Source organism: Cyprinodon variegatus, unplaced genomic scaffold (assembly GCF_000732505.1).
Source record: "Cyprinodon variegatus isolate N-32 unplaced genomic scaffold, C_variegatus-1.0 Scaffold731, whole genome shotgun sequence".
NCBI lineage: Eukaryota > Metazoa > Chordata > Actinopteri > Cyprinodontiformes > Cyprinodontidae > Cyprinodon > Cyprinodon variegatus.
In genome coordinates, this window is record NW_015151184.1 from 258,913 (window position 1) to 270,277 (window position 11,365).

At 37.3% G+C, this 11,365-nt stretch overlaps 1 protein-coding gene across 1 annotated transcript in view; it reads left to right on the forward strand.

Annotated features, from left to right (window-relative positions):
- Nucleotides 1-11,365, forward strand: part of LOC107097885 (engulfment and cell motility protein 2-like) — a 35,901-nt gene that overhangs the window by 1,229 nt on the left and 23,307 nt on the right. The window contains exons 2-6 of the mRNA XM_015395224.1: nucleotides 946-1,018; nucleotides 1,104-1,154; nucleotides 4,163-4,332; nucleotides 4,435-4,534; nucleotides 5,801-5,952. Of these exons, the coding sequence (XP_015250710.1) occupies nucleotides 946-1,018; nucleotides 1,104-1,154; nucleotides 4,163-4,332; nucleotides 4,435-4,534; nucleotides 5,801-5,952 (546 nt within the window). The remainder of the gene's footprint in view (nucleotides 1-945; nucleotides 1,019-1,103; nucleotides 1,155-4,162; nucleotides 4,333-4,434; nucleotides 4,535-5,800; nucleotides 5,953-11,365) is intronic.

Here is an 11,365-nt window from a genome sequence, read left to right on the forward strand (position 1 = left end):
GCAGCTAGAGCAGCAAAGATGCTTCAGAACTAAATTTGTACAAACATCAAAATTGAAGCAGCAGCGCATTTTTGTTGCTCCTGCTGCTCGCGGTGTGAACGTAGCATCAGTCTTAGGGTCAGATTAGCCCACTTGGGGCCTCCCACCTGCTTCTCATCTCATTACAGATGATAGATTGAGTAGCTCGTATGAGATGAATCATGGTTTCCTAGCCTAATCCTGCCTTCAACTTCCCAAAAGAAGTCATTTATGGAAATCCGACTAAAGCTTGGTTTATGCTGAAAGCGTACTTTATCTCAGCATGGCCGAATGACATCATTTTAGCTTCCACGTAGTGACCAGTTTTAAACCTGAGGACGGCGCCAATCAGACGATTTTAGAGACAAAAGCAGGTTTTCAACTGACATGAAGAAAACTTTCATGTAGAAAGCACTATGAGACATTTGTTTACAGTTTGTCAGCAAAAAAAAGTGGATTTAGGGGTCAGTCGTTCTTTAAAGACTCTCTTTATCTGCATATTCAGAGGTAAAAAGCATCCAAACAGGAAAACGATGCCTCTTTATCTAGTTAGATTTAGATTTGACTGGCTGTTTTGTTCACTACATTATAAGCTTATTTTTTGATCCATCATTCTTAGTTTCAGAGTTTTTGCTCTGATAGTGATAATTGGATGTTTCACACCACTAGCCTCTCTGAAAAATGCCTGCTTCTACCCACAGTGTCAGCTTCTGCTGCGGACTCCCACTGAAAACCTCCTCTTCATATTTGCTGTGTGCCTCTTGTGTAAATACATTTGTTGGAGGGAAAGGCCTGACTTAGGCAACCTTTTGTTCTTACTCGCTGGCGCTCTGTATCATTCCCACGTTTTTTTACTTGTAAATGTTTTTTATTTTTGAGAATCAATATCTCTTTGTTTAAACATGTCCTCCCTGTTTTGGCCCTCAGGTGGTCTCTGTCGGGCTCCGAGCAGTTCGCTCTGCGTTATGCTGATGGTCCTCAGCTGTATATCACGGAGCAGGTTTGATTCTGTTTTATTTCCCAGGCTCTGCCAAAGACATAGTGAAGTGATGCTGACCCTAACCTGCCCTTTATTCTTTTTTCAGAGCCGCGGTGACATTAAAAACGGGACAATCCTTCGATTAGCAATTTCCCCAGTAAGTTGACCTTGTTTATAGATCCAGTGTTGTAAAATATTTACCTCCTTAGTTTTTTTTTTCTTCTTAGAACTCTTTCAGCTTATCAGTTTGGTAATCTAGATTACTGCTATGCTCTGGGAATGTGTTTTGGCTCACAAAGCCAGATGAAGCAGAAGCTGCATGCTTTAGATGTCCTCCTGCTCCTACAAAGCTGATTCAAACTATTTCCGACGTTGATTTAATTAAGAAAACGACGAAAAAGGAAAAATCTGAAACACTTACAGAGTACTGGCTTTTGAGGGCTGATGTTGGACCTATAATTTTTGTGGTTACTTAAAAGTTGGAGAGATTTTGATTATAAATTAAACTTTATGACTTTCTCTTTCCCAAAGATTTAAATACAACTAAACACAGTGACCTGCTTCTGTTCGCCATTTCTAAAAATACCTTTAGTAGAAGAAAGCACCACCAGTGCAGGACTCTAGGCTAACTTTTTGCTCTGGTTGCAGGAGGGCTCCTTTTATTCATAGCTGCACCAGCAAGTTGGGTGCACCCATTTCGCTTTTAGCACCGTAGTTGTAGATCTTCACTTTTTTATTTTTAAGATATTAATTTAGACAATTATGAAGACTAAAAAAGGATTTAACAATCTGGTCTACATAAAAATCTTTATTTTAAGCATGATTTTATTTGAACTTTGTGAGAATGTCTGGTTTGAAAGTGCTTTACCAAGCTGATCATTTAAAGCCTCCAGAAAAACGTTAAAAAAGAGCAAAAAGAAAGTCTAACTTAAAAGGTTAAGAATTTAGAGGACTTCAGTCTGAACATCTCAGTGTCTTATTGACCTTCTTGACCTTGGCCTCTTGACCTTTGACCTTGGCTTTACCGACTATCCACCCTCTCATAAAATCGTCCGGACTGTTTTCTTTAATGAATGGAAGCTCTAGAGTTTGATTTGGATCAGTGTATAAATATCTTTATAAACATATATCAGATTATCCGCTGAGAGCAGACCAGCTTATAGAAAGTTTGCTTTATTGCTCTTTGGCACAAGCAGGGCGCTTCTATTCCAAGCTGGTGACAGATGCTTGGTTGGCACAGGTGGCTGTTGGGGAAGCAGTATATGATGAAGGAACGCAGACTGATGTAACATTGTAACTAATTTGATACCCAGACAAAAACCTGGGATCAGGAAAACTGAAACAAACAGAAACAAAGAACAAAGTGAGCACAAGAAACATAAAGATATAGAAAGTAAAAAAACCTGAGAGTTAAAAAATAACACAAAAAAATATTAGTAAAATATATATTTATATATATTCTTTTATATTTTTATATACATATATAGTTGTATGTCAATAACGGATCCAGTAAAATACCTTAAATACCTACCTTAGATTTTTTTTTTTATTCAAGCTGCGATTTCTGTCAGAAAATGGCTAAAAGAAAAATGTTTCTTGTCTGAACTCAACCTTACCTATAAGTCTCGTGTAAGTAAAGAAAAATAAAATATAAAACAAGTTTAATCTCTTGATGCCTATATAAATATGCTTCAAACTGTTTGTATTAGGCAAACAATCATGATAATGTGTGGATAATCCCAATGCCACGATAACTCGTGTTGAAGGGCCCCGATTCAGAACTAAAATGGTGGTATCGGGATCAGTGAGTACCAACAAATAGGGCACCGATACCATTTTGAGAGCCAAAAGTTTATCCAATATTTTCACCCATTCCAGGTAGGCAATAAAAAGTTCTACTGGATTCACTTTGTATTATTCTTTTTCCTGCTTTACAAAGGTAGGCAGCAGCTTGACAACGCCATGATGGCAATTATTTTACATCAAAGTAGTTTGCAGTTCTTCATATATACACACATCTATTTGAAACAGATGGTATCGGTATCGGCCAATACTGCACAGCCAAGTATCGGGGCCAAAAAAATGGCATCGGCGCAACACTAGTTTCTATATATCCAGTATTTAGGCTAAAATGAATAGTTGGTATATTATTGGGTGAATAGAAGATATTAATCAGTGAGAACTTTATCTGCATGTCTCTGTTTACTGAGTCATTTATAAACTGCTGCTAATTATCTTCAAATCTCTGTTGGTTCCGATCAACAGAGGTTCTTTTTTCTTTTTTCCTGTAGGGTGGAATGACCAGAGCAGACAGCTATGCCGCCACCAGCAGACATCGTGAAGGTTGCGATTGAGTGGCCCGGTGCTAATGCTCAGCTAATAGAGATGGACCAGGTCGGTATTAGAGAGAAACATCTGCATATGGAGTTTTATTTTAGTTATTTAAAGGGGATAAATCATTAAAAAAAAAATGTTTTGGCCCTCAATTGCATTTTGTTGCGTCGTTTGAGTCGGATTAGATTTCTCTCTGTGTTCAGTTTGACTCATATTTCCATCTGTTCTTGAACCTAAAATAATAAAGTTACGATATTTGCTGCGGAACTGCTAAACTTCTTAGTAAGAAAAAAGGTTATGAAAGTAACTTGCCTTTTTTTTTTACTGATTTTATTAAAACTATTTTTATTATTTTTTGTTATTTAGACATTTTTTTAGTTATATGAAGGTAGATTTGTTTCTTTATTATTCAATTTAAAGCTACAGTGTGTAATAATTACAGGGATATACAGTCAGAAATGTAATATATTATACATAACTATGTTATTTATCATCATCTANCACATTTCTTCTTCTACGCTTGCATTATTGGCAGAGCAGACGCTGAATGCGCACTTTCATCTGGTTTGGTCTGCCGGCTTCCGTAGCGTCGTGAACGCGCAGGCGCACGCTTTTTTTTAAACTTATCGTATCAAGTTGGGTTATTGTTTTCACAGAATTTCCATAACAAGTAGTTATTGTAATGCTATTAAAAATATCTGCAACTAGATGCGCCAATAATTATGGATATCACAATATAGTCATCAGTCTCTGTCTGCCTCAGGATTCCCAGTTGAGCGTTTACTGAACATTTTCATGTTAACAGTGATGTTAACTTCTTGGCTTTAACAGGCTCGTGCTGCCAGACAACTCTTGGAGAGGATTCAGTCACATGGTATAGACGCTCGCCTCGAGGCTTTAAAGGAGCTCGCAAAGCTGTCTGCAGATCCCACTTTCGCAGCAGAGTTCATCAATATGGAGGGCATAGGAACGCTGGCTCGGCTGGTAGAGAGTGGCACTCAGTAAGCAATAAGGCATAATTTGTTGATTCTTTTGCGTATTGGATTTTTTTAAAAGTCAGAGCTTTTAAAAATGTCCAGGCTAACTCTTTTTTCTCCTTTAAGTTTCGGGGAGATGTTGGCCTTCACTCTCACCGCTTTCCTGGAGTTGATGGATCACGGCATCGTGTCCTGGGATCTTATCTCGCTGTCCTTCATCAAACAGGTGCTTCCCCCATTAAAAGCTCGTGATCATTTTACACAAACTTTATGTACCATTTACAGGTTTACAGTTGCCTCAGCAGATGCCTCAGTGCCTCAGTGTGAGCGGCCTCAGCAGATGGCCGCTCACACTGAGCCTGGTTCTGCTGGAGGTTTCTTCCTGTTAAAAGGGAGTTTTTCCTCTCCACTGTCACTACAAGCATGCTTAGTGTGAGGGATTGCATTCGAGTCAATGAGTCGGTGGAATCAACTGGTTTTCCTTAGATAGAAAACTTTGAATCAATGATCCGGATGAATTGTACAGTAAAGTGCCTTAAAATGATGTGTTGTGAATTGGCGCTATATAAATAAACTTAATTGAATTTAAAGTCGTAGGGAAATCATATTTGAATGTCAAATCATTCTGGCTTAAACATGCATATAAATGTACTTTTTATCAGACAATATTATCCCAAAATGTAGAAATGATCTATTCTAAAAAGAATCCTGTCTTAAAATCTGTGTTTTTATTATTCCTTATCTTCTGCAGGCCAGTTAGTTATTTGTCAGCCTGAACTCCTAAATTCGGCCAATTATATATCAACGGTCATCTGTCAATCAAATATTTTAGGTCATAGCGTCTTGATTCAGATATTGCAGCTAATATACGCAACAGTTAAAATAAGAAATAAGAATCATTTCCTTTCGTGTGACGGAGGAGACTCATCCACGACCTCCGACACTAAACTCTCCTCCTCTTGCATGTTTGTTCTGTCCATAGCGTTCCTTGACAGCGTCATTTCTAAGTCACCAATTTAGTGCTACTTGGTCCCAATGGAATTACCCATTGAAAACGTACTAGCAATAAGTTGCTAACTGGTTAGCAAGATGCTTCCGACAAACCGGCCACAACCAAACTTGCTTGCGAACCTTTCGCCACAACAATCCCGCCCCCTTGATAAACAACCAATCACATTGACTTTATTTACTCGTGTAAAGTCGTGCACCATTCGGGAGAATTCAGAAATGCAACGGTTGGAACAGCCGTTTCCCTACGACTTTACTTCAATTAAATATTCTGGAACTTCAGGGTCAGTTATTCCTGTTGTTTCGTTGAATTCTTTGACCTTCTTTTTTGGCTCGCAGACTGGAAACCTGTGGGAGACGTTGCCTAGTAACTGTAATTGGTATAGCTGCTTGAGTGTGTACCTTAAAAGTTTTCCTCCCTGCAGGGTGAGTCTTGAGACTAACTTAAATGATTTCTTAATAAAGTTTTCCTTTCTCTCATCAGATCGCAGGCTATGTGAACCAGCCCATGGTAGATGTGTCCATCCTGCAGCGCTCCTTGGCAATCCTGGAGAGCATGGTCCTGAACAGCCACAGTCTGTACCACCGGGTTGCCCAAGAGATCACCGTGGGACAGCTCATCGGGCACCTGCAAGTGTGAGCACACACACATGCACAGGGGCTTCATGCACTCTGCTGTCGGGGGGGAGAAGGGAAAATGTTGTGTGAAAAGTTTCTGTGATAAAACCAATGTAGGATTAGCCATGCGCAGACAGCTCCAAACAATAAGTGGAGAAAGAGATGAAGAACTGTAAAGTCAACTTTAGGTTTGGTAAACGCTGGGAGTGAGATGGCACACGTCACCTTTTGGCACACTATTAGCAGAGAACAGAGATGTCTCCCGTGAAATCTACATCAGTGACAGGTGGTCACTGCAGGAAAAAACATGTTTAACACCTCAGCATGTATTCAGAAGTAAGATGCTCTGGATGATCTGCAATCTGTTGTTGATTTGCTCTCATCTTTCCCTTTAAAAAGGGGTTTGGCTTTATTTGCTCTAATAAGTTGAAAAAAAATTTTTTTAACATGATGTTGAACAAGAAAGTCCACCTTAAATCTGTGCCGTCAGGTCATCAGGATTCTGGGACTGCCCCGTGAAAGCTCTCTGAAGCCGCCAGGCTGTCTAGGATTTGCTGCTGAATATCAAATAGCAAATTGGACATTTAATTTTTGATAAAATGCAAACTAAGGCCGTTTCTCAATTCACAAGAACACAATACTCGTGTCCTCGCCAAGGATGTTCTTGAGAAGTACACAGGAAAGTGTGGACTTGGGGAGAACGGGAGCATTCAGCATAAATATGGTGATAATTATGTTATTAATAGTCTCTAAATAATAATAAATTCCTATTTTTTTCATTTGGTGGGAGAATAATAATTAACACAGTCAGATAAACACAAATCAAATTAATGTTTTGCCAAATAAAACCCCAAAATCTCCATCATAGCCAGCGGTCCTTCACACACGGCTATGCAGAGAGCGGGCTGCTGCAGACGGGCTAATGTTAGCCACGGTTGCTGTAACCATCGGGGTTCCACCGGTTGCCGCACTCCTCTCAACATCGTAAATAAAGAAAATAAAAAAATTACACATTAAATTCGGTAAATGGGCCATATAGTGACACTCAAAAGTATAACGTTCTCACCTTGAATGATCTTAAAATGTACTTTTTTAGAACGACGACAACAGAAAAGAGAACTTTTAACTTAATACTCTGAGCTCTGTTAGCACTCCATTGGAATGCTGGGACAGCTGTCAATCTCAAGAACGGACAACTCTGCTCTGATGCATCCTGGGTAAAGATGGAGGTGCAGGAAACACATCTGGAGACTTTGACCTACCTCAGTCTTTTGTTCTTGTGAATTGAAACAGTACTAGGGCTGAGGCTAATGAGTTATACACAAGCACATGAGAACGCACATGAACGCCTCCCTCAGTCAAAAGTATTGCTGAATGGAACTTACAATAACTAATTATGGAATGTACAATAACTAATTATAAAATAAAAACTATTTCACAAATTTGAGCATTTATTTCTTAGGCATTTTATGCTTTCCATCTCTAATAAAAAAAATGAAAAAAATAAGTATGATCGAAGTTAGTAAGGAATCAAGCTAAATAAAAAATAAAATCATATAAACCTGTGTTTTTTATTTATTTATTATTATTTTTTTTTTTAGAAAATAATAAATAGATTTTAAAAGATAAATAATCACATTTAAACTTATATTATTATATTTATATATTACTTATTGTAGTCTCACTGACTTAATTAGTTTTACTTTGTTTTCATCAAGACTGCTGAGCTTCTTTGAGTAGCTCTTATAGCTCAGTGTGAAACCAGCTGATCACAGACTGTTCTCTACATCCAGTCTGTTCCTCTGCTTGGTTTGCATGTGTGTCACAGCTGCAGGTGAACTCAAAGAAAAAAGGACTTTTTGGTTGCTAAAAGCTTGTTTAACAGATCCCAGCCCTATTTTATTTTACTACCTAAGAGATCAAATATTTTTAATGCACCCCTTGCAATGCTTTCGCACACCACTAGGGGTATGAGTAGGGTACAAGAATCACTGCTCTAATGGATCATATTTAAAAACTTTATCTAGGATTTAAAGTGTTTTGGTCACCATAACGAGATTAATTTATCAATAAAACTGACTTCTTCATTTCTTGGCTGTGTCTCTAAAAACAGCTTTTTTAAACAAGTTGTGTGATTTAACGTGATGTAGGGGAGTCAAACACTGAATTACTCCGCACTTTGTGTGGAGAGTAGAGAGTTACCAGGTTGAGTGGACTTGTTATTAGATTTATTGATCGTAAACATCTTTAAGCAGAGTGTCTGCTAAAAGATGCTGAAACGAATGAAACTTGTTTCCTTAGAGGGACTGAGACACCGCCGCTGCTCCAGTCCCGATGCAAATCTAACAGTAAACAGGAGATTCCATTGGCACTTGTTTGGGATCAACAGGAACGCTGGAGAAACTTTAAACAAAGGGAAGATGGCTGATTTTTCTCACTGATTACCACCAGAGATTTGAATTGTGATCTGTTGTCAAGCTCTAAACAGATCGCTGCTCAAAACCTCTCAGAATGACGTCTGTGGTCCAGAAAAACAGCAGGAGGCTGCTGGACTGAACTAAAGCAGAGTTCATAAATACTCCACTGATTGCTCTCACACCACAACACAAGCTGTCTCCTTTGGCCATTACCCCCCACTTTGCAGCAAGCTCATAATTATAGGGTTGTGCTCCATCATAAGTGTAGTTGCACACCTTTAATTCTCTTCGTCATCTGAATTAGCATTGCTATCCATCATTTATTGCTGTAAAGCTAAGTTTTCCATATCTAAGTTTTAGATATGGAAGTAACATTTTTTCACAAAAACGACCCAGAAAGCTGAAACTGTTCATATATAAATACATTTTGGTTCTAAAACCAGTGCCTCACATATTTTCCACTGTGAGGAATCCTTGATAAAAGTGAGGCTCCAACCTGCAATCTGCTCTTTGAGCATTTTAGTGGTAAAAAGAGCAAGTATTAGAATATAAAACTGTTTTTTGTTTTTCATTTTTTGTTAATTTAGGTGTTCATAAAGCATTTCTCTATGGTTAAGTCAGAATATACTAACTTACTCATTCCAATAAAGAGTTACTTGATCTGCAGAAATTTGACATTTAACTATGCACAAGCAGATGCACAATTCAGGTCCATATGGAGCAGGAGCAGGGCCGGACTGGGAGATTTTTCAGGCCAGGAGTCAGTCATGTAACCAGGCCACTCTGGTTACATGACTGACTGACATAAAATAAAATAGGACTGGGATTTGTTTTGCTTTCTGATGACCCAACTGAAAAATTAAAAAAAGCTTTTATCAACCAAAAAGTAAGTTTTTATTATAAGTTTGAGTTCACTTTCAGCTAATTATAGTCAGTCTGACTATAATTTCTGTTCTGCATTTTGTTCCCAATTCACCAAGTTTAAAAATGGTTATAAGGGAGCAACTCAGATGAACTCCAGTTTTATAAATACTGGTTTATAATATGATTTTATTTTGTATTTATTTCGATTCCTTATTAACTTCTAGGCAACATACTAATGTTGTTTTTTTTATTAGAGATGGAAAGCATACATTTATAAAAATTTAATGTTCAAATTAAAACATTAAGTAAAATCTTTTTTTATTTCAGTTATTGTACATTCCCCTTTTGGATAATCATCAGAACTTATGACTGAGAGGGGTTCTCATTGTACAAAAAATTGCTGCTGTCTGTGTCCCTCCTCAAATTCTACTGGCCAAAGTGGCCTGGTCTGTCTCTCTCTCTGACAGGCGCACCACTGCTGCACCGGCAGACTTAAAAAAAAATAAAATAAAAGAGACGCAGGCCAGCAGGCCAATCCCAGGCCGGCGCTTCGGGAATATTAATATAATTATTGTTATCGTTAGTATTATTTTTTATTAAACAACAGGGTAAATTTAGTTTGACCTTTTCAATCAAAATGGCAGACAGTGGAAAAGTTCCCTGTCTGTTTTGTTGCCTAAGCACTACTTATTTTCAGGTTAGCGCAGACTGCCATAAAGCGGTGCTCTGGGTTACATGACCTTCTTGAGTTAAAAGGAGAAGCTCACACAGAGCATCACTGACTCAATAAATTGCTTAATATATTCAAAATCCAGCTAATAGCCGGGTAAAAGATACAGCGTTGCTTTAACCGAGAATAAAAACTGCTGTACACGCCACGCCTTTCAACAGTAAAATGAAAGTAATGACCACCTGCTTTGAGCTATTGAATCAGATCTTTTTCTTTTCAGTCTGCTGTTTGCTAACTGGTTTTTGAGGGATCACTGTTTGCAGGTTTGGAGAGAGAGAAACATGGCAACCTGGGTCAACATGTTAGATCATCTAAGCCATTCTCACCCACTAATTCCCACATTACCATGCATGCTTTGCAACGTCCAGTTAGATACTTGTCATTACATTACAGTAGGTATTATCTAAGGCCCAAAGGAAACACCACTGGGGTCTGAACAAATCTGCATCATTCAGTTCTGTGTTTTTTGCATGAATTCAAGGTCAAATTATCTTTAACACACTTTTTTTTATTAATTTTGTTTTTGATTCATAGCTTTCAGGGCAAGACTTATTTTAATTTAAATAAACCCAATTAATTTTATTTACACTTTCTTTCTTTTATGAGGAAATAAATGGTTCCAATTTTTATTCAACTATAAAAAAATGCTTCATCAAATCAACTAAATCAACACAATCCAGTAAAATCATCAGGCTGTGACCAAATAGTCTGGTCCAAATAAAAAAACAAACACTAAGGGTTTATTTCACAATACAGTCAGAATCTAATCTGATCCTGATTAAGAATTTTAAAGTAAATATAGAAATAACCAAATCCTGGTTTGCTGTGCATAACCTTCTAACTACAATGCTCCTAGGGTATTGTTGTGAATTTATGTTCCATTTCCATCCAGGTTGGATGCCATATTAACGGCCCAACATATTTTGTAAATTTAAATTTGAAAAATATGCAATCAAAAGATGAAACTTTGAAAAGTAAAATATGAATTAAAATAATAACTTGATTGTAACTTTCTTAATACCTTTTTTTTATTGTGTTTATTAAAATTTCTGTTTTTTTTAGATTTTATTTCTACCAATATTATATTTTAGTTTTGTACTGAAACTTTCTTTTCTTCAGAATAAGTTTTACAATATTGTATTGTTTTTAAATAGATATTCAGAGATGACATTCTCTTCACTTGAAGCTCAATACAAATAAACGCTCTCTGTGCACATTGACCAATATAATGACGTAACGACCAAACAAACTGCATCTTCACCCTCCTTCCTAAACCAAACAGAGGAGAGACAAATATGATCTGCAAAACGCAGTTCGAAAAACATGTAGTTCCCAAAACTCATTTTGAAAATAAGGGAACATATATATATATATATATATATAAAATATAAAAAAAAACAAATATCAATCCTTAAACATT